The sequence below is a fragment of the Engystomops pustulosus genome, chromosome 5 (assembly GCF_040894005.1).
Source record: "Engystomops pustulosus chromosome 5, aEngPut4.maternal, whole genome shotgun sequence".
Classification (NCBI taxonomy): domain Eukaryota; kingdom Metazoa; phylum Chordata; class Amphibia; order Anura; family Leptodactylidae; genus Engystomops; species Engystomops pustulosus.
Window position 1 is genome coordinate 156,731,592 of NC_092415.1, and position 27,995 is coordinate 156,759,586.

At 41.8% G+C, this 27,995-nt stretch overlaps 2 protein-coding genes across 11 annotated transcripts in view; both read left to right on the forward strand.

Moving 5' to 3' along the window:
• TOPAZ1 (testis and ovary specific TOPAZ 1) overlaps positions 1–4,482 on the forward strand; it is a 56,289-nt gene extending 51,807 nt beyond the window's left edge. For all 5 annotated transcript variants that reach the window (XM_072153543.1, XM_072153541.1, XM_072153544.1 and 2 more), the window contains 4 exons: positions 454–618; positions 2,800–3,003; positions 3,914–4,097; positions 4,219–4,482. In XM_072153543.1, the coding sequence (XP_072009644.1) occupies positions 454–618; positions 2,800–3,003; positions 3,914–4,097; positions 4,219–4,432 (767 nt within the window). In that variant the 3' untranslated portion in view covers positions 4,433–4,482. The remainder of the gene's footprint in view (positions 1–453; positions 619–2,799; positions 3,004–3,913; positions 4,098–4,218) is intronic.
• A 5,303-nt stretch (positions 4,483–9,785) lies between these two features.
• TCAIM (T cell activation inhibitor, mitochondrial) overlaps positions 9,786–27,995 on the forward strand; it is a 41,442-nt gene continuing 23,232 nt past the window's right edge. For 2 of the 6 annotated variants that reach the window (XM_072153546.1, XM_072153552.1), the window contains exons 1-4: positions 15,705–15,865; positions 22,609–22,678; positions 24,257–24,392; positions 27,064–27,217. In XM_072153546.1, the coding sequence (XP_072009647.1) occupies positions 22,650–22,678; positions 24,257–24,392; positions 27,064–27,217 (319 nt within the window). In that variant the 5' untranslated portion in view covers positions 15,705–15,865; positions 22,609–22,649. Of the gene's footprint in view, positions 9,807–15,461; positions 15,674–15,704; positions 15,866–16,063; positions 16,182–22,608; positions 22,679–24,256; positions 24,393–27,063; positions 27,218–27,995 lie in introns of those variants that run through there. The other 4 variants (XM_072153549.1, XM_072153547.1, XM_072153548.1 and 1 more) reach the window with 4 other exon arrangements.

A 27,995-nucleotide genomic window follows, 5' to 3' on the forward strand; every position in this document is an offset into this window, starting at 1 on the left:
TATATCGTGGTGCGCCGCAGGGGGATTTGAATTTACCGCTAAAAACGCTTTTTCACAGAATACAGCGGTTTCTGCATCTGGTCCGGCATCAGCTCACCCTGAGCTTATGCAAGGTATTTCTGGGTTGGAAGTCAAATTTTAAAGTGGTAGGTTTCCTTTAATGCAGTAATTGCACATCTATCTTCAATTTCATTCAAATTAAGTTATGCATAAAGTATAATATATATGGTGTTATTCACTACTCATGGAAGAATCTTATTGGGGGAGATTTATCAGGCTGTCTCTCAGAATTGTATGAAAAAGGGAAGTGACCTCTGAGAAAAGAGGGCTGGGTCTTGGATTGAAAAATTATGAAATATGACAAGAATTACAAGAGAAATAAAAATTATTTTACTAGTAGGGTCTTTGCCTTGCAATGCTTTGCCTTCTATGATTAACATGTTTCTGTTTCAGAAAGTGATTGGATAATAAGCACTCCGATGTGGCCTTGTAACATGATGGATGTTTTGCACCGTCACAACTTGATGTGTTTGTTGGTGCAGGAGGCGCTGTCTAAGAATATGTTGACCTTGTGCTTTGAGATCCTTCAAAATCTGCCAGGATTCCAGGAGTCTCAGGGTAATGATATTATTAGGATAACTGTATAAAGTGTACCAGCAATTGCTTAGTAGATGACTAATTGATGCCACATTTATACTTTTTATCCAGTCATGCACCTTGGGCCATCTGTGTTGCACATATTTATATTATCACACATGTAGTCTGTGCCTCTAGGGCAGTGATGGCAAACCTTTTAGATGCAGAGTGCCCAAACTACATCCAAAACCCACATATTTTTCGCAAAGTGCCGAAAAAGTGCCGAATTTATACAGTAACTTATTACTTCCTGCTCTGTCACATGTTTAAATTGTATAGGCATCTGAGGACACAAATACAGTTAAAAGAAGGAGAAAAACTTTGATTATCATTGTAGCTTCCTTCTAGGATCCTCGGCTGCCTGGGGCTGCAAGAGGCCTTGAGTCCTGTCTGGTGAACTCTGCGGTGGGGTGATGGCCGGGTGCCCATATAGAGGGCTCTGAGTGCCACCTCTGGCACCCGTGCCATAGGTTCGCCACCACTGCTCTAGGGGAAAAAAATCACTTCTACATTTATTTTACATGGCAAAACCCTGGCTACTCGTTCTGAAATTGTCTTCAGTGTACTGCAGAACAAGAATGATGTCTAATGCAATTGGAGTATTCTTATGCTGCGAACAAAAATGATGGAATATGAAGAATTTTTTTTTTTAATTTGTTGCATCTTAAATGGATTAACACTTTTCCTTCCAGGCGTTTGCGGAAGTTTTGTTCACTTTATTGGCCAGAGCAATTTTTACTTTTTTGACATGTACAAATGAAACCAAAATTACATCATAAAGGTTAATACTAAACCGCAAAAAACCATATATTTTCTGAAAGCAGACACATGCCCCATTTTCAAAATTGCCTTAAAGTGAACCTGTCATCAGGATGGTCATTTTTAGATGATGGGTTCCAATAGCCTCTGGCATGTTAATTTAAAAATTGCCTTTATAGTACAGATTAATGACACTTCTTTTTAATTGTTTCTTTAACAACATGCCAGAGGCTATTGGAATCAGAATGTTGTGGACATATAGTGTAATGAAGAATTAAAATGCTACTGGTTATTTAAGGACAGCAGATAGACGCTGGTGACATGTCCTGCTACCTGGGCAGGCCATGTGATCACCACTATGTTAGACTGTAGTCGGTTGGTTTCCGTGCATCCAGTATGGGCAATGTTGGCCAGACGTCCTCTCAGAGAGGTAACGTGCGTTGATGGCAGTTACTATGTCATTTCTATGGTAAAAGAGCAAAAAAAAGTCTATTAGATCATCACTGGGAGCAGAGCATAAGAGGAAGGAGGAGTTACTGAATACTAAAGGATCGTGGGACTTGTAGTTTCCAGTGGTGGCCATCTAGGTAATAACTACTTTAGAGAGGCAATAAAATCTTGTGAATCATAAAATCAAACTATTTAAGCTTCATTTTGTTACTAATGACATTGAGTTTTGTGATATTCATTTATTTAAAGCATCATGGGTTTCTGTATCAGTAGTTCATGTTCCCGAAATACCCCTTTAAGTGAACTTTTGTGAAACCATATGTAGCTGCACTGGGTTCTGTGTGGTGTTCTAGGATATAATATGGCTTGCAACACAGAATGGCTGTGTAACACACATGATGATGCTTTTTAAGTGAATCACTGAACTGTGGCCAAATTTCACAGGTCGAGCACTGTGCTGAGGACAGGATGCTAAGTGACATAGCAATATATTATGCAACAAGTCTTCTCTTCCCACTGGGAAGCAGCACGGATTCCTGTTATCAGTATGGTGCTGTTGCTCAGCAGAGAAGCATGTATCCCTTGCACGTTGTTCCATGGAATCCGGCTACGCAAACTAAGGACAGTTGTCTGTAAATAAGTCTAAATGTGTTTTATGCCTCTGTAGAAATAGTGCATATTCAAAAGGGCATACCAGCACCTGTATTATAGACCTCTAAGAGATGCAACAATTTACCAAAACAATTGATAGAGCGGATGCTCTATTACAAATAAATCGCAAGCAGTATAAAAATTATAAAACTTAATGAAATCTGTATGTCAGCAAATATGCTGTTGTATAGTGACTAACCATAAAGGACTTAATGTATTTTATTTCTGTCACTGCCATCTTTGAGAGGTTCTTTTCAGTGCTAGAACTATAGTCTCACATGTTTCTCATTCATTTTGTTGCAGCCGATTTCAATGTCTCTCAATATGCTATGCTGTTTAATAAGGTATTGACTACCTGTGTTGCAAACCGGAGTATTGGCATGTCTTCGTCAATTATAGACTTTATGATTGCTAAGAAAATTGCAATAGATTACGCAAATCTACGGGGATTTATTACCACCTTAGGACAAAGTGGTCTATGGACAAAAGCAAGGGGCTATTATAAAAGTAAGTATTCAGTTCTATCAGTCCAGTGAATTATGTAACCCTTCATGTAATATGATTCTTCCTATGTTTCATTGGCAGGTGACAATTGAAAAAGACTGACTGTGGGCAAGAATAGGACTGCTCTATATTTTGTGTCACTTATTCTTAGATTCAGACCCTGTTACTGTAGCAATCATCTAATATTTGTTATCCATGGCCTCCTTCTCCATGCAGCATCTTTACAGGCCGTTACAGTCTCACCCTCACTCACTGTTCTCTCAGCACTTCACCTCTCTCAGCACTTCACCCCTCTCTCTGCCTGCTGTAATCTCACTGCCTCAGCAGAGGAGATTCAGCACAGTGTGAGGGAGAAGTGCTCCTGCACAGTACAAGCTACAACACAGAGGCGCTCTGGAAATACCACCCCTGAGTCTTTCTGGATCATTAGCATAATTTTCAAAAGTTGATAGAAGAAGTTAACCACAGTGACAGCGCTTAGATGTATGAGTGTGTCCCTGGTTTATCAGGAGTAGAGACTGTTGCCAAGATGGGAGGTTGTGGTGAGGAATGGTAAAAAGGGTTATAGTTGGTTAAAAAAATTAATGTCTTTTGGTAGTGCCATGTAATTTATTTAATTGTTGGTCTTTTTATGTGTAAAAAAATTAACTAAAATTTACAAATGTCTGATACTTCCTATGTCCTCCACACCTTCTTGACCATGCCTGGCAGCCATCATCCCGAGAAGCAGGGTTACTGCTCACTATGACACTGATGCAGGGCCGGTGCCAGCAATGGGCATAGCCGGGCAAGTGTCAGGGCCCAGGTCTCCTTGGGGGGCCACATAAGGCTGTATGGCAATAAGTTCATTCTAAAACATGCTGTTTCTTTTAGCTATATGACTGGTATTGTGTTGCATTTTATATTTGTTTAGGTGCCTTAACATTGGGATATTATCCCCTGTTTGAAGGAAAACATATTCCAAAGATTTTGTACATTCCCTCTTTCATGTCGGAAGTAGAAATGCTGATGACCATTGAGCACTTCATGGTATCAAATGCCAGCAGCATCCAGTCTCAGGTCGGATGCAACCAAAGTCTTCAAATTGTCCTGAAAAGGTTTGTAAGGATTTAAGACTGTGAGTTCTGAGCTTGTCATTTTTTTTCTATTTTTATTATATTTACAAAATGTTAAGATCAATTTTAAAAAAACTACTACTACTATTTTTGTATTTTGCAGAATGGAAGAGGACAGTGGCAAGTATAAAGATCTCTACCACGCTGCAGCAGACAGATTATTTGAAGCAGGAAGGTTATCAACCCCCAGACTTTTCATAAAGCACTTGACAGTCAATAACATAAATGAGCAAGTATATACTCTAGACAATAACTCTTCTCTTAAGTGGCTGAATGAGAACATAAAGTGGGCTGGAAATGTTTGGTGTGATCATTAGTGGCAAAAAAGTAAGTTGTACTACAGTATAAATATTATGTGTAAATATTTCACAGCAGTTAATTATTGCTAAATAAATAATAAAGGGACTATAATAGTAATAAGTAGTATATATTTAATTTGATTCGTAACTTGGGTTTTAGTAGGTTTTTATTTCTCATGTTTGTTAATGGTTCTTTTGTTATGCACAAAATCTTCAAAAAAGGACAAGAATAAATAAAGTAGTACATTTTGAAGAATGCTGTTGTTTTATTCTGATTTCTATACTTTGTATAACTAACAACAAAAATGCATTGGGCATCCAAAACAATATACAGACCAGCAAAAACAGGAGACAAAACCAGGAGTGATCCAACACAAAGAACAGGTGCAAGTCTTGCCATGATACTATATCTCATCTCTGTAAGGGCTTCCACCTCTTCTGTGCATTGGACCACTCTTAGTTTTGGCTCACGATAATGGAAGACCTAATGGAGATGTGAACTGAGCCTTATTTTGTAAAAAGTATACAAATGAGCTGAGAAGTCACTTTTTGCCTGGAATGAGTCTATTTGAGAGGCAGGAAGGGGAGTGTCGCTTCAGATACCCCTATCTTGGGTTCTACAGCACCTAGAACTTAAAAAAAAAAAAAAAAAAAAAAAAATCTGAAACTTGAAATTCTTTGTGATGACTTTAGAAGTATGGCTCCAGGAGAAATTAGGCTGGTACTTAACTGTTATCACAGCTGGGCCCCATCTGTAACACCTAAGATAGGAGAAGCTCAGATAGTGAATGTTTTTGTACTGTTAAATGCCACCATTTATTGATCATGACATCCATGGGGCAGGTCATCCCTCTGTCACCCATCTGCACTATGCAGCCATGATGACAATTGTGCCTTTCATGGCACTCAAAGGTTCAATGAAGACTCCCAGGTCTGTCTGTGTGTGTTATATGGGTTTTTGGCTAGCGTCAAATAATGCCTGTATGTTTCTAACAGACAGTATATTCACTGTATATCCATCTACATATCTAGTATTAGACTGGTCAGAACTCTATTGGACAACAATCCTCGGTTGATTCAACTAGCTCCATTGCTCTTGGTATTGCTATGCTGGGAAGGTGTGTCGGGGCTGTGGTTAAATCTATAGATACTTTAGTAATAGCTGGAGGCAGGCTGTATCATAATGAAGAAGTAAATTGGCAATATACTGCTATACTATTGTAGTGATGTAGATTGTAAGTTACTGGGGCCCAAAAATTAAATGTAATGTAATTTTTTTTTTTTTTTTAATTACAAACATTTAAATCAAACTTCCCTATTTCACTAACCATAAACCAACAAAATCCTAAGCATGTTGGTTATTCCCATGTCCCAAAATGCCCAATATCAAAAAATCTCTTGGGGAGAGCCCCCATGATAGGGGAAAAAATTGTCTGAATGGCTGTTTCGACACAACTTGAATAAAACGTGATAAAAAGTTCAAACCGTTCCCTAGTCAGAGATGTTGTTTTCTGTTTGTTTTTTTTATTTATTAAAACCTGGCCTTACTGACCCAAATCATAAAGGGAAATTATCATTTGGAGTGCGCAGTCAAAAGGCACACTCTCAATTTCTCCTCACTTGGAATTTTCTTACAGCTTACATGGAATATTGCATGGTGCCACTACAAAGTACAATTTGTCCTGCAGGAAGCAAGCAATCATACTCTGTAAAGTGAAGAATTAATAAAGTGGGAGAGTAAGGAGACTCTGCCTTCAGTATCTTACGCATTCCAAAAACCTCTAAGTTTAGAACCTGGAGATGTTAGATCATTTGTAAGTGACACTTTGTTCAAAGGCCAGCGATCATAGAACTTAATTTTGGTCTGTGCACTTACAAAGGCATTTAGGTTTTGTCCTTGCAATTTTACATTGTCTTTGACATAATCAGTGTAGTAAACAGTGTCTTGCTATAAAATCAGACCATCTTTGTGTGTAATTCATCAGGCAGCACTTATTCAGATGTCTGACTTTCAGTAAAGCAGACATGCTTCATTTTGCTGATGGCAGGGATAGCCCAGATTCTGCACCTGTCCACACATGAGTTCACATACATCAGGGATCCTGGCAGGCAAATCCACACATCGCAGAACATGATATTGACCTCGAAATAAAGCTTTTTGTGAAGAGTGAATGTTTCCTCTTGCTTATCCATCTTGTCAGGCTTCAGTGAAGCACAGGCTATATTTACCTCTGCTGAATTCAAATCAAGGTAATTTTTACACAATACATGTATGTGATCAGAAGTCTAAGTCATCTATCAGAAATATATATGAATGGAACCAAAGTTTATATTTTTCTTATATTCATTTCCGAAATGTCTGTTACAGTTCATTCTTCCCAATTATTAAGGACACCCGACTTACAGACGACCCATAGTTACAGATGGACCCATCTGCCCACTGTGACCTCTGGTGAAGCTCTCTGGATGCTTTAGTATAGTCCCAGACTGTAATGATCAGCTGTGAGGTGTCTGTAATGAAGCTTTATTAATAATCCTTGGTCCAATTACAGCAAAAAATTTTGAAACTCCAATTGTCACTGGGGCAAAAAAAAATTTTGTCTGGATCCACCATTATAAAATATACAGTTTCGACTTGTATACAAATTCAACTTAAGAACAAACCTACGGACCCTATCTTGTATGTAACCCGGGGACTGCCTGTATATAGTTCTTTCCCCTAAGTTGCTGTTCTTTTTATAGGCCACATTCAGAGTGTAATTTCATCAATAATAGTATGCCATCATCAGAAAAGTACACCTTATTTGATTTATTGAAATTACAAAATTAATTTGCTTCTCTTTGATAATAGCTGATTGTTTTCATCCTAGGCTTTGTGTTAAAAATATGTTTTGTAGCCTTATTGTTTGAAATATTGGTCTTATGGTACCGTATATACTCGTGTATAAGCCGAGTTTTTCAGCACAAAAAAAATGTGCTGAAAAACCTCACCTCGGCTTAAACACGAGTCAATTAAAAGAAAAAGAAAACTCGTCCTCTGGCACCCGGATCCTCAGCAGCAGCTCCCGATCCTCGGCGGCGGCTCCACTTCTCTCTTCTTTCTTCACTGGCCGGCAGTCGCGTCCATGCGATCTGCCAGTGGGCGGACACTATGATGCAGCAGTGTCGCCGCTGATGGCAGCAGCGACACCGCTGCAAAATAGTGTGCGCTCGCCGGCAGATCGCATGGACGCGACTGCCGGCCAGTGAAGAAAGTAGAGAGAAGCCACTGAGGATCGGGAGCCCCCGCCGCAGAGCATCAAAGGTGAGTATCATCGGAGGGTGAGTAAGTTTATTTATTTTTAATTCGCTTGGCATACTGGGGGCAGGCCGTATACTACATGGGGGCAGCTTGGCTGTATACTACATGGGGGCAGCTTGGCTGTATACTACATGGGGGCAGCTTGGCTGTATACTACATGGGGGCAGCTTGGTTGTATACTACATGGTGGCAGGCTGGCTGTATACTACTTGGGGGCAGGCTAGCTGTATACTACTTGGGGGCAGGCTGGCTGTATACTACACCCTCGGCTTATACACGAGTCAATAGGTTTTCCCAGTTTTTGGTGGTAAAATTAGGGGTCTCGGCTTATACTCGGGTCGGCTTATACTCGAGTATATACAGTAGTTTAATTTGATAACAGTATGGTGGTATTAGTATTTGGTAACGGTATAGTGAAATTATTAGGTTTGCCATGGACCAAAATTGGAAGTGGTTTAGTAACGGCATGAATGTATGAACCTATGAATCTAAAACTTAAGATGCTATTGTTTTTAATATCTCTAGCGCTTGGGCTGATATTTGAAACTGTTTTAGTATGTGGTAACACTTACATATAATGTTGTGGAAGCGGGCCACCCATTGGCTGATGGGGGCCCCCATCCTAAATTGGCTGCTCCATACCACTGGGGACCCTTACTCTGGCCCTGCCAACATTTCTGCCTGAGAATGTGATTGAAGACGGTGAACATTAATTTCTGACTTATTTTCTAGAATCAAGGGAAGAGTTAGGAAGGTAAATATTATGCACAATATATTCATATAAAAATCGGTGTATATGTACCATATTTTCCGGGCCATTAGGCGCACCGGAATATAAGGCGCATTAGTCCGATGCGCCTTATATATGTAATAATTCCATATATAAGGCGCATCGGACTATAAGGCGCAGGGTCCGGGGGCGTGGCGGAGGTCCGGGGGCGGAGCGGAGACCCGACAAGAAGAGACGCGACACGACCCGAAGACGAGACCCGACGAGACGCGGGGAAGGTGAGGGGGAGGTGGAGGAGGGCAGCGGACCATACTTACATAGGTCCCCGCCACCGGAGACAGCAGATCTCCAGCGGGAACTGCAGACCACGCGGCAGAAGTTGTTCGTGCCGCGTGGTCTGCAGTTCCCGCTGGAGATCTGCTGTCTCCGGTAGCGGGGACCTATGTAAGTAGGGTCCGCTGCCCTGTGCCATACATAGGGCGCACCGGACTATAAGGCGCACTTTGGATTTCCAAGGAAATCCAAGGCTTTTAAGTGCGCCTTATAGTCCGGAAAATACGGTAAGTTAATTATATTCAAGCAACTAACAGAAAATCTTTAACATGCATTTAACAGGTATCTGATTAGCCATGTTGAATTCACAGTAGATGCACTGGGACATGTGGTACTACAGAATTTGCTGCAGAGTGCAGGCGATTAGCAATAGTCTGTATGGCCTGTCTAAGCTGATCCTTATGCTGGTGCAGATCCCGCATGTCCTCTGGCAAAACCTGCACAGGTGCCTTTGCTTGGTCAGCGGGGTCCATGGCCTGAGCAAACTGTAACAAGCAGGGATTGTGAACCCACTGTGCTTTCCAACTGGTTTGACTTTGGGCCACACACAAGGGGCTTTATCCCTGGACATCTCTGGTATTCACCCTTTTACCCCTATACAGGGATCTGGACTTTGCTGCAGAGAGATCGCAAGGCCACTACCTCTTGTAGTAGTACCAGTGTGTATAACAGCTGGCCCAGCGGGCACAGAGACACCAATACATGGTACCAAGGGGCCAAGCAGAGCTGAAAGTCAGCCCATCAAGGCAGGCAGAGTACAAGCAGAAACGTAAAGAAACCGAGGGTTGTGGCAGGCAGCACAGGTTTAGAATACAAACAGAAATGGACATCATACAGAAAGTTAGAACTAGCTAACAACCTTGCGCAGGTGAGGAGAGTAGGGCATGCTGGACTATATAATGGGAGGTACATGCTGATAGGTTGGGAAAGCCTAGCTGGGGGACGCCCTGCTCCTTCAATGTGGAGAGAGAGAGGCGCCACCCTAAGGGCTAAGGGAGCAGAAGCATGGCCAGACACAGCAGCTGAAGGTAAGCCTGCGACGGGGAGCGCGACAAGGGGTGGAACCTAACACTAGCGTTTAACACAGTTTACACAAAATGATGTTTGAATTATGACATGGCAGACAGTGGACAACATGGCGCCCCGGCTAAAACAAGATGAAGTATGGGTGAACAAAATATGATATCTCTTACAAAAGTAAAAATCATAAACAAACATGTTAGGTATTACCGCGTCCCAAAATGTCCTATCTATCAAAATATAACTAATATTCCCGGCTTTTAACCCCTAATAGGAAACTTTTAAAAATATAAAATATTCAATTAAAAGTCCTAAAAATGGTAACATTGAAAACCTCATCAAAAGTCGCAAAAAATGACACCACCCACAGCTCCATACACTAAAGTATGAAAACATTATTAGCGCCAGAACATGGAAAAATGAAGATTTTATTTTTGTGCAGGAGGTTTCAATTTTTGTACATGTATGAAAACATAAAACCTATATAAATTAGGTATCCCCAGTGAAAGCCGTAGATGCCAAGCCCACAAGAAATTGAACCGTATATACTCGAGTTTATGTGCTGAAAAACCCAAACTCTGCTTACACCCGAGTCAAAAAATAAATAAATCAAAACTCAGCTTTCCGGCTATATACACTGGGGCAGGGGCTGGCAGGCTATATACACTGGGGCAGGGGCTGGCAGGCTATATACACTGGGGCAGGGGCTGGCTCGATGTATACTGGGTAGGCTGTGACCAATGCATTTCCCACCCTTGGCGTATACTTGTGAATCGGTTTTCCCAGTTTTTTGTGGTGAAATTGGGGACCTCTGCTTATACTCCAGTATACACGTATGTATATATGTATGTGTGTATATGTGTATATATATATAAGTACATTTTTATTTTCAATTCTTTTTTTTCACTAACCACCTTCAAAAATCTATAACTTTTTTATTTTTACACGTAAAGAGCTATGTGATGGCTTATTTTCTGAGTAACAAATTGGACTTCATAGTGATGGTATTTAATATTCCATGCCGTGTACTGGGAAGTGGGAAAAAAATTCCTAATGCAGTGAAAATGGTGAAGAAACGCCGCTTTCTTGTTGGCTTGGATTTTACGGCTTTCACTGAGCGCCACAAATGACATGTCTACTTTATTTTTTGGGTCGGTACGATTATGGGATACCAAATTTGTATAGGTTTTATAATGTTTTCATACATTTACAAAAATTTAAAACCACCTGTACAAAAATATTTTTTTTTTTATTTTGCCATCTTCTGGGGCCAATAGCTTTTTCATACTTCGGTTTACGGAGCTGTGGGTGGTGTCATTTTTTGTCGCTATTTTCCATTACAGGGAACTTTTTTTTTTAATTTTTACTTTTACTATTTTTCAGACTACCTAGGGTACTTTAACCCTAGGTTGTCTGATCGATCCTACCTTATACTGCCGTACTACAGTATGGCAGTATATGGGGATTTTCCTCCTCATTCATTACAATGTGCACATTTTAATGAAAGGGTTAAAACGAGACAGCCTCAGGTCTTCAGGAGCTCCCTGATGACATCACGCCTACTCGCCGCATCTGCGGCGATCGACAGGAAGACACCCGTGATCGGTTCTAGCAATATGCAGCAAAGACTTACCGGCCATGGAGTGAGCTCTCTCCATGCACCGAGACTTGACGCACGCCGTACTAGTAAGGGGTTAAATATTGTCATTATAAAGTGCAATTTGTTTCGCAGAAAACAATTCCTTAAATAAAGTATGGACTTTTAAAGGTGGGGAGTGAAAAAATTAAATTACAAAAACCAAAAAGGTCCTGGTCATTAAGGGCTTAAGGACATTTCATAAAAGTTGGATCAGCCTGTAGTGTTTATTTCCACTTTAATTTTGTGCGTTAATAAATTTTGTAGTTAAGAAATTTGATTTCTATTGATGATTTTTTTTTTTTTTTTTTTGTGATTTTGGTATATAGCCAGCTGCTTGCTGACATTAAACAAGAAAAAATGAAAGGTCACATAACATAAGTATTCAAACCCTTTGCTCAGTATTGAATAGAAGCAGCTTTTGAGCTTGTACAGCCAATGAGTCTTCATCTTGGAAGATGGACCTTTATCCAGGATATCTCTTTACTTGGCCGCATTCATTTTTCCTTCAATTGCAACCAGTCGTCCTGTCCCTGCAGTTGAAACCACCCCCACCCCTTTACATAGCATGATGCTGCCACCACTATGTGTCACTGTTGGGATTGTATTTGGCAGGTGATGAGCAGTGGCTGGTGTTCTCCACACACACCGCTTAGAACATTTTGGTGTTAATTCTTTCTTTGCTTCATCAGACAAGATAATCTTATTTCTCATAGTCTGTAAATCCTTCATATTTATTTTTTTTTGCAAACTGTATGCGGCTTTCCTATGTCTTGCACTGAGGAGAGTGTGGCTTCCGTTGCCACACTCTGCCATTAAAGCTTTCTCACATCTCCCTACTGCATCGTTCTCTTTGGGTGGTTCTCCCACGATTGCTTAATTTGGCTGGACAGTCATCTTGGGGAAGAGGTGTGGTCTTCCCAAACTATTTCAATTTAACCCCTTCCTGCCACGGCCCTTTTTCGATTTTGCGTTTTCATTTTTCACTCCCCACATTCAAAAATCTGTCACTTTTTTATTTTTCCATGTACAGAGCTGTGTGATGGCTTATTTTCTGCGTAGCAAATTACACTTCAAAATGGTGATATTTAATATTCCAAGCGGGAAAAAAATTCCAAATGCAGTGAAATTGGTTAAAAAAAATGCATTTGTGCCGTATTCTTGTGGGCTTGGATTTTACGGATTTCACTGTGCACCCCAAATGACATGTATACTTTATTCTTTGGGTCGTTACGATTACGGGGATACCAAATTTGTATAGGTTTTATAATGTTTTCATACATTTAAAAAAATTTTTTGGGGGATTTTGCCATCTTCTGGGGCTAATTACTTTTTCATAGTTTGGTGTATGGAGCTGTGGGCGGTGTCTTTTTTTTGCGGATTTTGAGGATGTTCACAATGTTAGCATTTTTAGGACTGTACGACCTTTTGATCACTTTTTAAAGAATTTTAATTTTTTTTTTAAATGGCAAAAAAGTGCCATTTTCGACTTTGGGCGCGATTTTCCGTTACGGGGTTAAACGCAGTGAGAAAACATTATCATATTTTGATAGATCGGGCATTTTCGGACGAGGCGATACCTAATGTGTTTGATTTTTACTGTTTATTTATATTTATATCAATTCTAGGGAAAGGGGGGTGATTTGAATTTTTAGGTTTTTTTATTACAATTTTTTTTTTACTTTTTTTTTATTTTTACTATTTTTCAGACTCCCTAGGGTACTTTAACCCTAGGGTGTCTGTACGATCCTATCATATACTGCCATACTACAGTATGGCAGTATATGGGGATTTTGCTACTCATACATTACAATGTGCTGACAGCACATGGTAATGAATGGGTTAACCCGAAGTAGCTTCGGGTCTTCGTATGACGTCACGGGGAGCGACGATCCACAGAAAGATGGCGTCTTTTCAAAGCCGCCGGCACCTTTGCCGGCGGCGATCAGCAGTAAAACACCGGGTGTTACCGGTAAGCCTTTGCTGCAATATGCAGCAAAGACTTACCGGCTATGGAGAGGGCTCGGCCCGCGAGCCCTCTCCATGTACCGGGACTGGACATGTGACGTACTATTACGTCACATGTCGGTAAGAGGTTAAAGGGGTATGCCCACAAACTAAAAATCTCAAATTTAAATTCCCTATAGTGCTGTTTACACGCTAAATATCATTTTTAACTCTTTACTTTACAATTTTACTCAGAAGCTAAAACAGCAATAAAACTATCAGTCAGTGATGGTCAGTGTAAAGTGTGGGCGGGGACTCGCTAAGCACACAATTATGATCCACCTTGTACTATGTCATGACAATGTGGTTAGATTATTATGGTACAAGATTTATATACACTTTCATTTAGCCTATGAACATTGTACTAGTATCTGACACTTGGAACGAAAGATAAGGGATCATAGATAAGATCCATGAGATGCATATCACACATGTTTTTCCCCCTCTCCTATGGCAGATATTACACATTGTCAGCTCTATATACCTCCCTCTGCCCAGGATAAAGAACTTACACGCTTGTAGCTTTCCACTCCTCACAATGTGTACAAGCCGCCATAAAGTCAATGTCTGTATCAGTGTGTAGAGCTTGTACTGGAATGCAAGGATGGGGGCCCGTGCAGGGAGCAGAGAGAAGCTACGTGAAGCCTCAGGCAAGATGGCTGCCGACCCTAAAGTCAGAAAGAAGATACAAGGTTATAAGGGCAACCAAAATGGTGTGTACACCAGGACTGATAGAGACGAGTTGGAATTATACCTGTGAGATGCTGTATTTTTGTTCATAACATTGAATTAGAGAATGTGTTATTTTGTTATCCTGAGTACATTTAACCCCTTAAGGACGCAGGGTATTTTCGCTCATTTCTCGCTCTCCATCTTCAAAAATCCATAACTTTTTCATTTTTCCGTGCACAGAGCTGTGTGAGGGTTTCTTTTGCGCGTAACAAATTTCTGTGATGTTATTTATTATTCCCTGCCATGTAGTGGAAAGCCGGAAAAATATTCCAAATGTGGAAAAATTAAATTAAAAAAAAAAACCGTGTGTGTGTCACGTTCTTGTGGGCTCAGTTTTTACAACTTTCACTCTGTGCTCCAAATAACACCTCTACTTTATTCTTTGGTTTGGTACGATCGCGGTGACACCAAATTTATATAGGTTTTATTGCATTTTATTACATTTTCAAAAATTAAACGAATGTGTACAAAAAAGAAAAAAAATGTTGTCATCTTCTGGCGCTAATAACTTTTTCATACTTTGGCGCACGGAGCTGTGTGATATGTCATTTTTTGAGAAATGAGCTGACATTTTCATTGCTACCATTGTGAGTACTGAGCGACATTTTGATCACTTTTCATATCATTTTTTATGTCTTGTAAAAAGGTGTAAAAGTCTCGTTATAGACACCGCTGGCCGTAACAGTTTTTATATTTTGATAGATCGGCCATTTTGGGACGCGGCGATACCTAATGTGTCTGATTTTTACTGTTTATTATAGTTTATGAGTTCTAGGGAAAGGGGGGTGATTTGAACTTTTAATATTTTATATATTTTTTACATTTTTAAACTTTTTTTTTTTTTCTTCACTATTTCTTAGACCAGCTAGACTACATTAGCCCTAGATGGTCCGATCGTTCCTACCATCTACTGCAATGCAACTGTATCGCAGTATATGGCATTTCTGCTCACTATACATTACAATGAGCCACTGGCTCATTGTAATCTTGTTTGCCCATGTACACAGCTATATAGTACCACAGCCCATGCAGGGGCACCTGCAGTCACAGTCCCTGCTCTGGGGACAACAAACCAGAGCAGGTCTGACATGTCTGCTCAGAGGAGAACAATCACAGCATAGAAGGGGCGACCACTGAAGACCTTCTCTAGGCAAAGTAAAACGGGGAGAAGGGAGACTATTCAGCACGACCGCTACTAAGGCTATTCTAACCGTGATGGGGCACAGCCAATAGCTGCTTCCCAGCCCGGGATTTAGAGGGTTAAACATACTGGCGGGGGAGGGGCCTTATAGGAGCGGACCCCGCCCCCTCCTGAAAGCCCGCACTGTGATTGCTGAAGGGCGGAGGGCTCCTCCCCTCAGCACAAGGGCAGACAGCAGAATACATGAGGAAAACACCTGCAAGTGATGAGGGGGCGGAGCCTAGTGCGGCCTAGGCCAGCCACAAGCCGGGGACTAAATTAGTGGAAGAATGCTGGAGTGTTGGTCCCTGGGCTCGGAGGTAAGTGCGTGCTGACCCGCCCCTCCCAGGGCACCGCCCCCTAAGCTGAAGGGCAGGTCGCGGCCCGCTGCATCTCAGTTCGCTGTTGGTGGGGGCGCTGTGCGGTGCTGCAGAGCCTGTCCTACGTAACGCAGGGAAAACGCATCTAATGAAGACAATTATGTGTGACATGCACAAAGAGTGACGCATGAGGTGAGCGCTCCCACAGCCTGGAGAGGGAGGGGTTAAAGGGGGAGGAACCCCCGATGTCTGCTGTAGTAATGTTATGTATGGTGGGGGGAGCTCCTATCACTACATGTAATATCTAATACAATGTCATGACGTATTAGATTATGTGTTACCGGAGGATGTAGTACTGTAGTAACTAATACTGGAGCATCTTCTATGTAGGAGGATGTTACACACCAAAGTAGCTAGTACTGAAGTATCTACACGTTCTATTCAATCTACCATGAAAATCCATCATGATACCAGGGACATTACTCATAGATCCAGACCTGTGACTGTGGTAATATTTTTATATTTGTTATCCATGGCCTCCTACCTTCTATGCCGGTGACAGACGACATTTTTGTTGCGTTTCTGCGGCAATTTCGAACACATTGAAAACGCTTTTTTTTTTTACTTATGCGTTTTTCATATGTTTGCTTGCGTTTTTTAAAAATGCAACGTTGATGTGCAGGCAGCTGTGTCTCATGGAATTTGAAAAAAACGTAGCAATCTTCTCCCTGCTGTTTGTGTATGTAATCACATGCGTTTTCAAAAACGCAACCGCTCTAAAAAACGCAATGAAAGCGCACCATAAAAACGCAGACAAAAAGCCATTGAAAATGCAAAAACAGTGCGTTTTTCAAGGATACAAAAATGCGATGAAAAAAAAGCAACAAAAACGCCACGTGTGTCACCGGCCCTACAGTCAACTATTAAAATTAATCTAATGAGCCTGAGGGGCTACCCCAGCCCCTCTGTGATCTGACCTTACAGAATTTTTACAAAGTCTCACCCAGACAGTGTGATGGTGATGACACATGGCGTTTTTAAGCATGCGGTTTCAGTCCGTTTAAAAATGCGTGTGTTTTTTAAAAAAAACACGTGCATTTTTGAAAAAGCTTCCGTTTTGTCCAATATTTTTTTCCCCAATTATCTTAATAGATAAAAAGGTTGTAACCAGCCAAAAGCATGGTAAACGGTTTCTCTGGAAACGCATATGCAATCGGCCTGAGCCCCGCCCCCTGTGCAACACTAGCGGAACGTGTGAACGTGCCATTAACATCTCCTCGCCCGGCTTACCAAGCACTGGTGCCTTAGAGAGGAGGAGGCTTGAGTACTGCTCTTTATAGGAAATGGTGTGGTACAGCTGTACACATGGGGAAAGATGGAGCCTGTTCTATTGTCTCCCCATGTGCGGTGCCTCTGCCGGGTCGCCATATCCGTCTCTGGGGACGAATATCTATATGAGGCCTAACAGTGTCTGTTCTGCAATTTCTGATAAATTACCTATACTACAGTCATGGCCATTAGTTTTGAGAATGACACAAATATTCCATTTTCACATGATCTGTTGCCCTCTGGTTTGTCAGAAGTTTTTATCACATACAGAAATACAAGTGCAGTCATATTATGAGTACCGTATTTTTCGGACTATAAGGCGCACTAAAAAACCTATGATTTTCTTAGAAATCATAAGTGCACCTTATAGTCCGATGCGCCTAATATATGAATCGGGAAGAGCTCCGGGCCAAATAGCCACAGCGCTTCTTCATCTGCTGCCTAACCCGCTTACCTCTGCTCCCTGTGTACTTGCTGCGGCTATCCGTGGGGGTTGCTCACTTCTCCTGGTTGCTCTCTCCTGGCGCGATCGGTGCCAAGTTCTGGAGTTTGCGGGGACCTAGGGCGTTCAATCTTCAAAATGTCGTAGGCATGGCGTCGTAGGCATTCTGACAGTAGCCGCCACTGCTGTGGAGCTTCTGAGTCGCCTCTATGCCTCTCTGCTCGGCAATCAAAACCACGCCCCCGGATAATCCGGTGCGCCTTATGTATGCACCAACACGTCTAAGCTGCCCTTTATTCTTAATGCGCCCTATACGCCGGTGCGCCTAAACAGCCGGAAAATGCGGTAACAAAAGCTTTTATTGACAGTTAGAATGAGTTAATGCAGCAAGTCAATATTTGCAGTGTTGACCCTTCTTCTTCAGGACCTCTGCAATTCTCCCTGGCGGCTCTCAATCAACTTCTGGACCAAATCCTGACTGATAGCAGTCCATTCCTGCACAATCAATGCTTGAATTTTGTCACAATTTGTTGGTTTTTGTTTGTCCACCGTCTCTTGATGATTGACCACAAGTTCTCAATGGGATTAAGATCTGGGGAGTTTTCAGCCATGGACTCAAAATCTCTATGTTTTTGTCCCCTGATCCATTTAGTTATCACTTTTGCTTTATGGCAAGGTGCTCCATCATGCTGGAAAAGGCATTGTTGATCACTAAACTGCTCTTGGACGGTTGGGAGAAGTTGCTCTTGGAGGACATTCTGGTATTATTCTTTATTCATGGAAGTGTTTTTAGGCAGGACTGTGAGAGATGCACCAAAAAGGAATACAATGTACTGAGTATACTGCAATAACCTTTATTATACACATATAAAAATGTAAAACTTATGTCCCCTATAGACATGCATGGGAACGAGTGGTAGACAATACAGGAACAACAAACAGACAAAAGCAAAGCTCTCTACCTTAATCAAAGATGCTTATAAATCCCTATGTACATGCAGACATTAAATCAATACCAGTACATCCACATAAGACAATACAGTATATAGGCCTGGGTAGTGGTAAAGTAAACAATGCCCAGGAAAAGCAAGGGAGGGTAGTAGGTACAAACCACAGGTAGGAGCAGAGGCCAGGCCTTACTCCTGGAGTCCCCGCCTCACAGTGCATGCAGATGCACTCACACCTGCCTCCTGCCATTCCTGGGCAAGCTCTGCACTGCTGTTACCTCGATCCTGAAGGTGAAACACTTTTAACCCTTTCACGACCCGTGACGTAATAGCACGTCACGGGTCGGCCGCGGGTGCATGGAGAGGGCTCACGCGCTGAGCCCTCTCCATAGCCGGTAAGTCTTTGCTGCATATTGCAGCAAAGGCTTACCGGTAACACCCGCGATCGGTGCTAGCACCGATCGCGGGTGTTTTCACCTCGATCGCCGCCGGCAATGCTGCCGGCGGCTTCAAATGCATGGCGGCGCGTGGGCGGGGAGTGGCGATCCGTCGCCATGGTAACCTCGGGTCTCGCGAAGACCCGAGGCTACTTCTGGTTAACCCATGCATTACAATGTGCTATCTGCACATTGTAATGTATGAGGAGTAAAATCCCCATATACTGCCATACTGTAGTATGGCAGTATATGATAGGATCGTGCAGACCCCCTAGGGTTAAAGTACCCTAGGGAGTCTGAAAAGTACTAAAAATAAAAATAAAAAAAAGTTAAAAAAAAAAAAAATTATAATAAAAAACCCTAAAAACTCAAATCACCCCCCTTTCCCTAGAACTGATATAAATATAAATAAACAGTAAAAATCATAAACACATTAGGTATCGCCGCGTCCGAAAATGCGCCCAAATTCGAAAATGGCACTTTTTTTGTCATTTAAAAAAATTAAAAAATTCTATAAAAAGTGATCACAAGGTCGTACAGTCCTAAAATTTATAAAATTGTAAACGTCATCAAAATCCGCAAAAAACGACACCACCCACAGCTCAGTACACCAAAGTATAAAAAAGTTATTAGCGCCAGAAGATGGCAAAATCCCAAAAAAATTTTTTGTACAGGAGGTTTTAATTTTTTTAAATGTATGAAAACATTATAAAACCTATACAAATTTGGTATCCCCGTAATCGTACCGACCCAAAGAATAAAGTAGACATGTCATTTGGGGCGCACAGTGAAATCCGTAAGATCCAAGCCCACAAGAAGGCGGCACAAATGCGTTTTTTTACCAATTTCACTGCATTTGGAATTTTTTTCCCGCTTCCTAGTACACGGCATGGAATATTCAATACCATCTCTATGAAGTGCAATTTGTTACGCAGAAAATAAGCCGTCACACAGCTCTGTACATGGAAAAATAAAAAAGTTATGGATTTTTGATCATGGGGAGTAAAAAATGAAAATGAAAAAACAAAAAAGGGCCAGGTCCTGAAAGGGTTAAGAGTCTGTCCTGGTGCTTGCTGGTCCTTCTTGGGCCCCCTGGAGCCTTGAATTCCTTGATGATGCAAGAATTCTATAAAAAGTGATCTACAGGTTGTACAGTCCTAAAAATATAAGCATTGAAAACGTCATCAAAAGTTGCAAAATATGACACCACCCACAGCTCTGTACACCAAAGTAAGAAAAAGGTTTTTTTAGCGCCAGAAGACGACAAAATAAAGAATTTATTTTGTACATGAGTTTTTAATTTTTATAAATGTATGAAAACATTATAAAACCTATACAAATTTGGTATCTCGGTGATCGTACTGACCCAATGAATGAAGTAGACATGTCATTTGGGACACACAGTGAAAGACGTAAAATCCAAGCCCACAAGAAATGGCGCAAATGTGTTTTTTCATCATTTTCACTGCATTCAGAATTTTTGTTCCCCCTTCCCAGTACACGGCATAGAATATTAAATACCATCACTATGAAGTGCAATTTGTAACGCAGAAAACAAGCCGTCACACAGCTCTTTATATGGAAAAATAAAAAAAGTATAGATTTTTGAAGGTGGGGAGTGAAAAATAAAGACGCAATAACAAAAAAGGGCCTGGTCCTTAACCCCTTAACGCTCTGCGCCGTAGCTCTACGGCGCAGAGGTATAAGGGATGTATGAAGAGGGCTCACGGGCTGAGTCCTCTTCATACAGAGGTGGGGGTTTTTGCATTTTGCACAAAACCCCCACCGCTAATAACCGCGGTCGGTGCTTGCACCGATCGCGGCTATTAACCCTCTAAACGCCGCCCGCAAAGTCGCGGGCGGCGTTTAAAAGACGGCGGCGCGTGGGCGCCGCCATCTTTTTTTCGATCGCCACGCCCCCGAACGTCATCGGGGGGCGGCGATCGGTTACCATGGTAGCCTCGGGTCTTCTCTTGACACGAGGCTACATGGTTTATGCAGGTTCGTTACAATGAGCCAGTGGCTCATTGTAATGTAAGACCTGCAAAAACGCCATATATTGCAATACTGTAGTATTGCAGTATATGGTAGGAGCGATCTGATCATCTAGGGTTATTGTACCCTAGATGGTCTAAAAAATAGTGAAAAAAAAAAGTTTAAAAAATAAAAAAAATTAATAAAATATTAAAAGTTCAAATCACCCCCCTTTCCCTAGAACGGATATAAAACATAACAAACAGTAAAAATCACAGACATATTAGGTATCGCCGCGTCCCAAAATGCCCGATCTATCAAAATATAAAAACGGTTACGGCCGGCGGTGACCTCCGAGGCGGGAAATGGCACCCAAATGTCCGAAATGCGACTTTTACACCTTTTTACATAACATAAAAAATGAAATAAAAAATGATCAAAATGTCGCACAGACCTCAAAATGGTAGCAATGTAAACGTTGCCTCATTTCGCAAAAAATGACCCCTCACACATTTCCGTGCGCCAAAGTATGAAAAAGTTATTAGCGTCAGAAGATGGCAAAAAATTTTTTTTCTTTTTTGTACACATTCGTTTAATTTTTGAAAATGTATTAAAACACAATAAAACCTATATAAATTTGGTATCACCGCGATCGCACCGAACCAAAGAATAAAGTAGGCGTGTTATTTGGAGCGAAGAGTGAAAGTCGTAAAAACTGAGCCCACAAGAACGTGACGCACGTGCAGTTTTTTTTCAATTTTTCCACATTTGGAATTTTTTTTCAGCTTCGCAGTACACGGCATGTTAAAATAAATAACATTACGGGAAAGTAAAATTTGTTACGCACAAAATAAGCCCTCACACAGGTCTGTACACGTAAAAATGAAAAAGTTATGGATTTTTGAAGTTGGAGAGCGAGAAATGAGCCGGAAAACCCTCCGTCCTTAAGGGGTTAAGGGATTCAAGAAAACCTACCACCACGGATGTACATATTAAGGTAGATCCGGTGGCAGGTTCCTCTAGAGTAGTCTTGCCCCTTTTTAGAGCTTATTCGTTTGTGGCTCAGAACTTTTATACATTTTAATTCCCCTAATATGCAAATTTTCTAAAGAGGCTACTGGGGCGTGGAGTAGCTGGAGCTGAGGCTACACAGAGCGGCTACTCCATGCCCCAGTAGCCTCTTGTGTTCTGACTACCAATGCATCTTTAGTTCGTTTGCGAAGCCGGGTACTGCTCATGAGCAGTAGCTATGTCTTTGGAGCCGAGATTGCGCAGCTGGCGGCCTGCTCTACGCGCATGTGCAGAGCCTGGCTTCGCAGATGAGTGTGCGTAGCTCCTTGCAGTTGTGCACTGAAGGTGCATTGGTAGGCGGAACGCAAGAGGCTACTGGGGCATGGAGTAGCCGCGCTGTGCTGCTCCAGCTACAGCTACTCCACACCCCAGTAGCATCTTTAGAAAATTAGCATATTAAGAGAATTAAAATGTTTAAAAAAGGGCAAGGCTAGTCTACATTAGATTAAAGGTTTCCTTTAAACATTTTAGACTTTTGTGCAAATCTCCAAATCTACACTTTCTGTACTCTGCACCCCTGCCCATATGCCTTATCCATGTGCCCCTGTCCTGTTCCCTCTCCAGTACAGACATTTCCTGGGTCTCATTATAATTTGGCCATTAATGACTGCACGGCTGTTTCCATTCTTTTCTGTGGGGGGTCGGAAAATTGCCAACAAACTTGAAGTGAATGGAGACAGCGGGCACTTACAAGTGTGAACTAGACCTTATCACTTATGTTTGTTTCTGTTTCAGACGCTCATTAGATTTCTACTAGATTTCTCCACAAAACTGAGATGTTTGCCTGCTGCAGAGCTGCAGAGAGGTAAGCTGTAGGTGACATCTCATCATTCACATCTCATACAACCTAGGCTTGATAATCACACTAAGAGACAGTGCACATTGCTGACCTGAAGGCGACCTAAGGAATAAACGGCCCTTGAGTTTATGTATTAGGAAAGAGCAGGTGAGATGCGCATTTACAGCAATTTGCTACAGTAAAAAAAACAAATTGTTAGATCTATAATTCTGCAGATAATCAGTTCTACTAACAATACTGTTTCAGTATTTTGGCGTATGTTATGCCATCTCAGGTCTTAATGTGTGACCTTATTACACCATTATTCAAGATCCATGATAAACTAGTGAAATGTAGCCTTAGGTGTAAATGGGATTGGTTTTTATATTATAGTTTATAAATGGACTGCATGATAATATATATATATTTTTGATAAGTGTCAGTCTGAATGAAATTGTAATGCATAATGTCTTTAATAAGCCGGGACATGCAATTTAAAGTTTACCCCACGTGTTATGTTGGGGAGGGGAGGTTCCATTCCTTGAAGCATAAGGTTGAAGATGCACAATGCTGCTGAATTCATTATGGGCCCTAACACAGAAATCCAGCTGAAGCCCTGGGCTAAATGTGCCCTAATCTGACAAGGCAACAGCACCTTCTTAATTGGTGTGTTTTATGGGTATATCTGCTGTGATCAGACCCTCATTGCTAAACATGTCTTGGCATTGAGTTTACAGTCACACGCTGCTGTCACGCAGTGCTAGTGCTGTGATTCAAAGCGCCGGGAGCCGTCCCTTGGCCCAATCTCATTAGCGTTTGCAGTGAAACGCAAGTGATTGTTTACCAATTGTATGCATTTCAATGCGAACGCGTTGACCTGAGGTACGCCACCATTGCATGAGCGCTGCGCTTGTAAACGCAGTGCTACCGCAGCCTGTGACCTCACCCTAAAGCTACATTTAGCCTTAAAAGGGTATTATAGGAATATAAAGTCTGACACAAAAACCCATGATGCTATAAATAAATGAATATAACAATTAAATGTCATTAGTCACAAAATAGAGCTTAAATAGTTTGATTTTATGATTCACAAAATTTTACAGCCTCTCTAAAATATGTAGAGTTATCACCAAGATGGCTGCCACTGGAAACTACAACTCTCATGATCCTTTAGTTTTCAGTAACTCCTCCTCCCTCTTATGCTCTGCTCCCAGTGATGATGTAACAGACTGTCTTGCTCTGTCACCATAGTAATGATGTGTAGCTGCCATCACTGCACATTACCTCTCTAAGATGACATAAAACTGGCCATACTGCATGCACTGCAACCAACCGACTACAGGCAAAATTAGTGCTGATCACATGACCTGCCCAGGAATCTGCAGGACTTGTGATGTCGGAGGAAATCAACAGACTGTTTAAATGACCAGTAGCATTTTATTCTTCAACATAGTGTATGTCCACAACATTTTTCTGCTAAGGGGAGCAAGATAACAACTAATTACATATAAGCTTTTAGGTACCCATTTGTATATGAATTATGCTGATTCCTGGAATACCCTTTAACAGAAGTGTAAAATTGATCTGTGTTTCCCTGTTTTGTAGGCTTTGTTGGGGCAAGTTTCCTTTGAATCATCTGGTCCAAGCCAGGGCCCTGTCTGGGGTTGAAGCAGTCAATGCTTTACGACCATTTTATTTTGCAGTGCACCCGGATTTCTTTGGGCGGCATCCAAGAGAAAGAGTAAGTGTTATTATTTTTAACAATTTTCAATTTTTAACAAAATAGATATATAAAGTTTCTATACAGCAATAGCATCTAGGGCAGGGGTAGGGAACCTATGGCTCGGGAGCCAGATATGGCTCTTTTGTTGGCTGCATCTGGCTCTCAGACAGATCTTTAATAAATAGTGATGGCTGCTGTGTGTGTCTCTTAGGCTGATCACTGGACACAGGCAGAGATGTTACCGCTGCCTACGTCCTTTGTACGACCCAGGTGCCATCGCCGCCATTGTCTAAGCCTTGGTGAAAGAGAAGACCGGGGAGGGATGAGGAGCTGGCTGAAGGGAGTGCTGGGGGGCATGTGCTGTGGCTACCTATCTACTGCATAGCTCCCAACCGTCCCGATTTTGACGGGACTTTCCCGTTTTTTGTACCTCTGCCCCGCGTCACGGGCAGCTATGATATTGTCACGGATTTCCCCCCCCAGGTCCCGCTGTGTCCCGGCGCTGTGTCCGCATAGTAAATACTTTGAAAGTCTGAACTCACAGTACAGAATGGCTTCTACAGACATCGGGGAGGAATCCTTTTCAGAGAAGTGTCGGGCTTAGCGCAGAGCAGGGACCACGTCATCAGCTTCAGATCTGTCCATATATGGTCACTGCATCTCCTAGGGTTCCCCAGAGCAGACATCGGGCAGGGAATCCTTTTCAGAGAAGTGTCGGCTTAGTGGAGAGAGCAGGGACCACGTCATCAGCTTCAGATCAGCATCTGTCCATATATGGTCAGTGCATCTCCTAGGGTTCCCCAGAGCAGACATCGGGAGGGAATCCTTTTCAGAGAAGTGTCGGCTTAGTGGAGAGAGCAGGGACCACGTCATCAGCTCAGATCTCTATCTGTCCATATATGGTCTCCAGGTCTTCCCCAGACACAAGCTCTTTATATAATTAAATTAAATAAAGTTTTGGCCAGGCTGAGATTCGAACCTGGGACCCTCTGCACCATAGACAGGAGCCTAACTAACTGAGCTATAAGCCCAGTGATACAGAGCTGGGGATTTCTGGTAAGTAAGACATGTTATCTGCCATTTACACTGTGACACAGACTAATGCACTGATATATAGAGAGGGATCTTCTCAGAGGTTATTATTGTAATTATTGAGACTATTATTACTATTATTATTATTATTATAAATTTTATTATTATGGAGATGATTATTAATAATGGTAAAAATAATAATAATCTCAATAATAATAATAATAATAATAATCTCCATAATAATAATAATCATCTCAATAATAATAATAATAATAGTCTCAATAATTACAATAATCTGAGAAGATCCCTCCCTATATACCAAGGCAGTATATAGTTCTTAGTTACCAAAATTCTCCACTTGTTAATCACTGAGGTTATAGCTCAGTGGGTTGAGGCGCTGTGTTATTATTGTACATGGACACTGCAGGTTCTGGGTTCAAATCCCAATGAGGATAATTTTTTTTTTTTTTTAAATTATGATTTTTATTATTTTTAATATGGCTAAAATTTGGGGCGTGGCCAGGGAGTGATTGGGGGTGTGGCTTAGGGGGATCGCCGCGGCACGCTACGCGTGCCGCCATTTTGTCCCTCTTTCCTTTTCCCAAATGTTGGGAGGTATGCTACTGGGAGGCATGTGCTGGGGCTACCTATACACTGGGAGGCATGTAGTGGGTGTCAGGATTTGGAGTAGTGGACCACCTGCAAAGTGGGATGGTCTTGCTGCAGTTTGGTACCACCAGGTCATTCCACAGGCGCGACTTGTCGTTGGTGGCAGCCAGGGTCAAGGTACAGGATCACTAGGCAGTCTCGTGGTCAGGAACAGGCAGACTGTCAAGTAAGGCGGAAATGATGCAAAGTCGGGGGCGGAGCAAGAGATCAGGGCTGGCAGCGAAGGAGCAGAATCAGGAACAGGTCAGGGGTCACAATGGGAGGTCAACACTTGGGAAGGAAACACTGTGGAAAACTTCCTCATAGGCATGAAGAACTAAGATCCGGCGGGGAATGCAGGGATCCGCCAGCCTTTATAGGAACCCAGGTAGTGGGTAGCGCCAATCAGCGGTGTGCTGACCCTTTGAATCTGCAAGTGCAGGTGTGCCCGCTGGCCAGGCGGGACAGGAGCAGGAACATGGAGAGGGGCACGGGTCTGCCTGTGATCCAAGACTTAGATCGCAGGGGCACCTGTGACACGGAGACTACCTATCTACTGGGGGGCATGTGCATATTGTACGGCTCTTACAGAATAACATTTTTAAATATGTGGCCTTCATGGCTCTCTCAGCCAAAAAGGTTCCTGACCCCTGATCTAGGGAATCACAAGTCCGAGCCTCTGTGGTGTTTGTTTACAATGATGGCGGAATAGCAGCAAATGACACAAAGCTAATTGCAGTCACATGTCGCATCTAATGCATGCGTTTAAAGACGCATTGCATCAGCTGAAGAGAGATTTGCCTAATTAACTTGTGGAATGCGTTTTGAAATGCATGAATTAGACACTTGTGACTGCACCCTCATTTTTGTTGGGTATGCTATCTGGGTTTTATACATATGTCCTGCTTCTTCTACTTTTTCTTCTACTTTGTTCACACTGATGGCAGAACTACAGCAAAGAAGTAGATAGCCTACGCAACATAAATGATAAATAATTTCTTCTTTTTAGGAGGTAAATGAAAACTCGCTAAAGAGGTTAAATGGTTATCTGGAGAATCTCCAAAAACCGGGACTTAGATCACACAAACCTGCCCGTCTTACGTTTTATGTTCGAGAAACCATACAGAACTTTGAGAACGAACAAGAATCAATAAAGGAACCAGGTAGATCCATTGTCATATGTGATGGAGTGTATATAGAGAACATGTAGCATTCTGTTTAGCCATTTATGATATGTCAGTATCACCGGATGCAGCAGAATACAATAGATAGGCTTCAGCCTTGATCACATGCTGAGGTTGCATTGCGTTTCCACTGCATTTGCTGAAACGCAATGTAACCTTAGCATGTGATCACATTTCAAGCCTTTGGAATGCACCAAAAGCGCTGCAAGGCATCATGTGAACGCAGTCTAAAATTCCAGAGAGTGGATGGGGACTGAGCAGACATTTTATGATTCCTCTGTGCTGTGAGATGTTGTGTGCTGGCAATGTGCTTAGATTATTGGGTTACAGGCTTTCTCTACACTTTCATTTATCTTCTGAACAATCTACTATTATCTGACACTGAGAAAAAGAGAGATGAGACAGATCAGAGTCATGAGATGGATATAATACACAATGGGGGACATGTATCACTCCTATTTCTTTCTTTTTTTGTGCAACTTTTTATGAGACTTTTCGGAGTTTGAGACTCTTTAGGTGCAGAATCAAGCAGCGTACCGTAGTTAGCTGCCTCAAGGATTTAGTACAGTGTGCTGTATTTATCTTTGTAGCCCTGATGTTTGTTAAACTTGTGAGACTTTTGGGCTCTGAAATTGTACCATTCTTGCACCTAATAAGTCCCAAAACAGAGCATGCTAGACCCAGACATACTTTTGGGAGCTACTATTTAGGACTAAAAAGTCGCACACCACAAAAAGCCGCAAAGGTGAGACTAAAC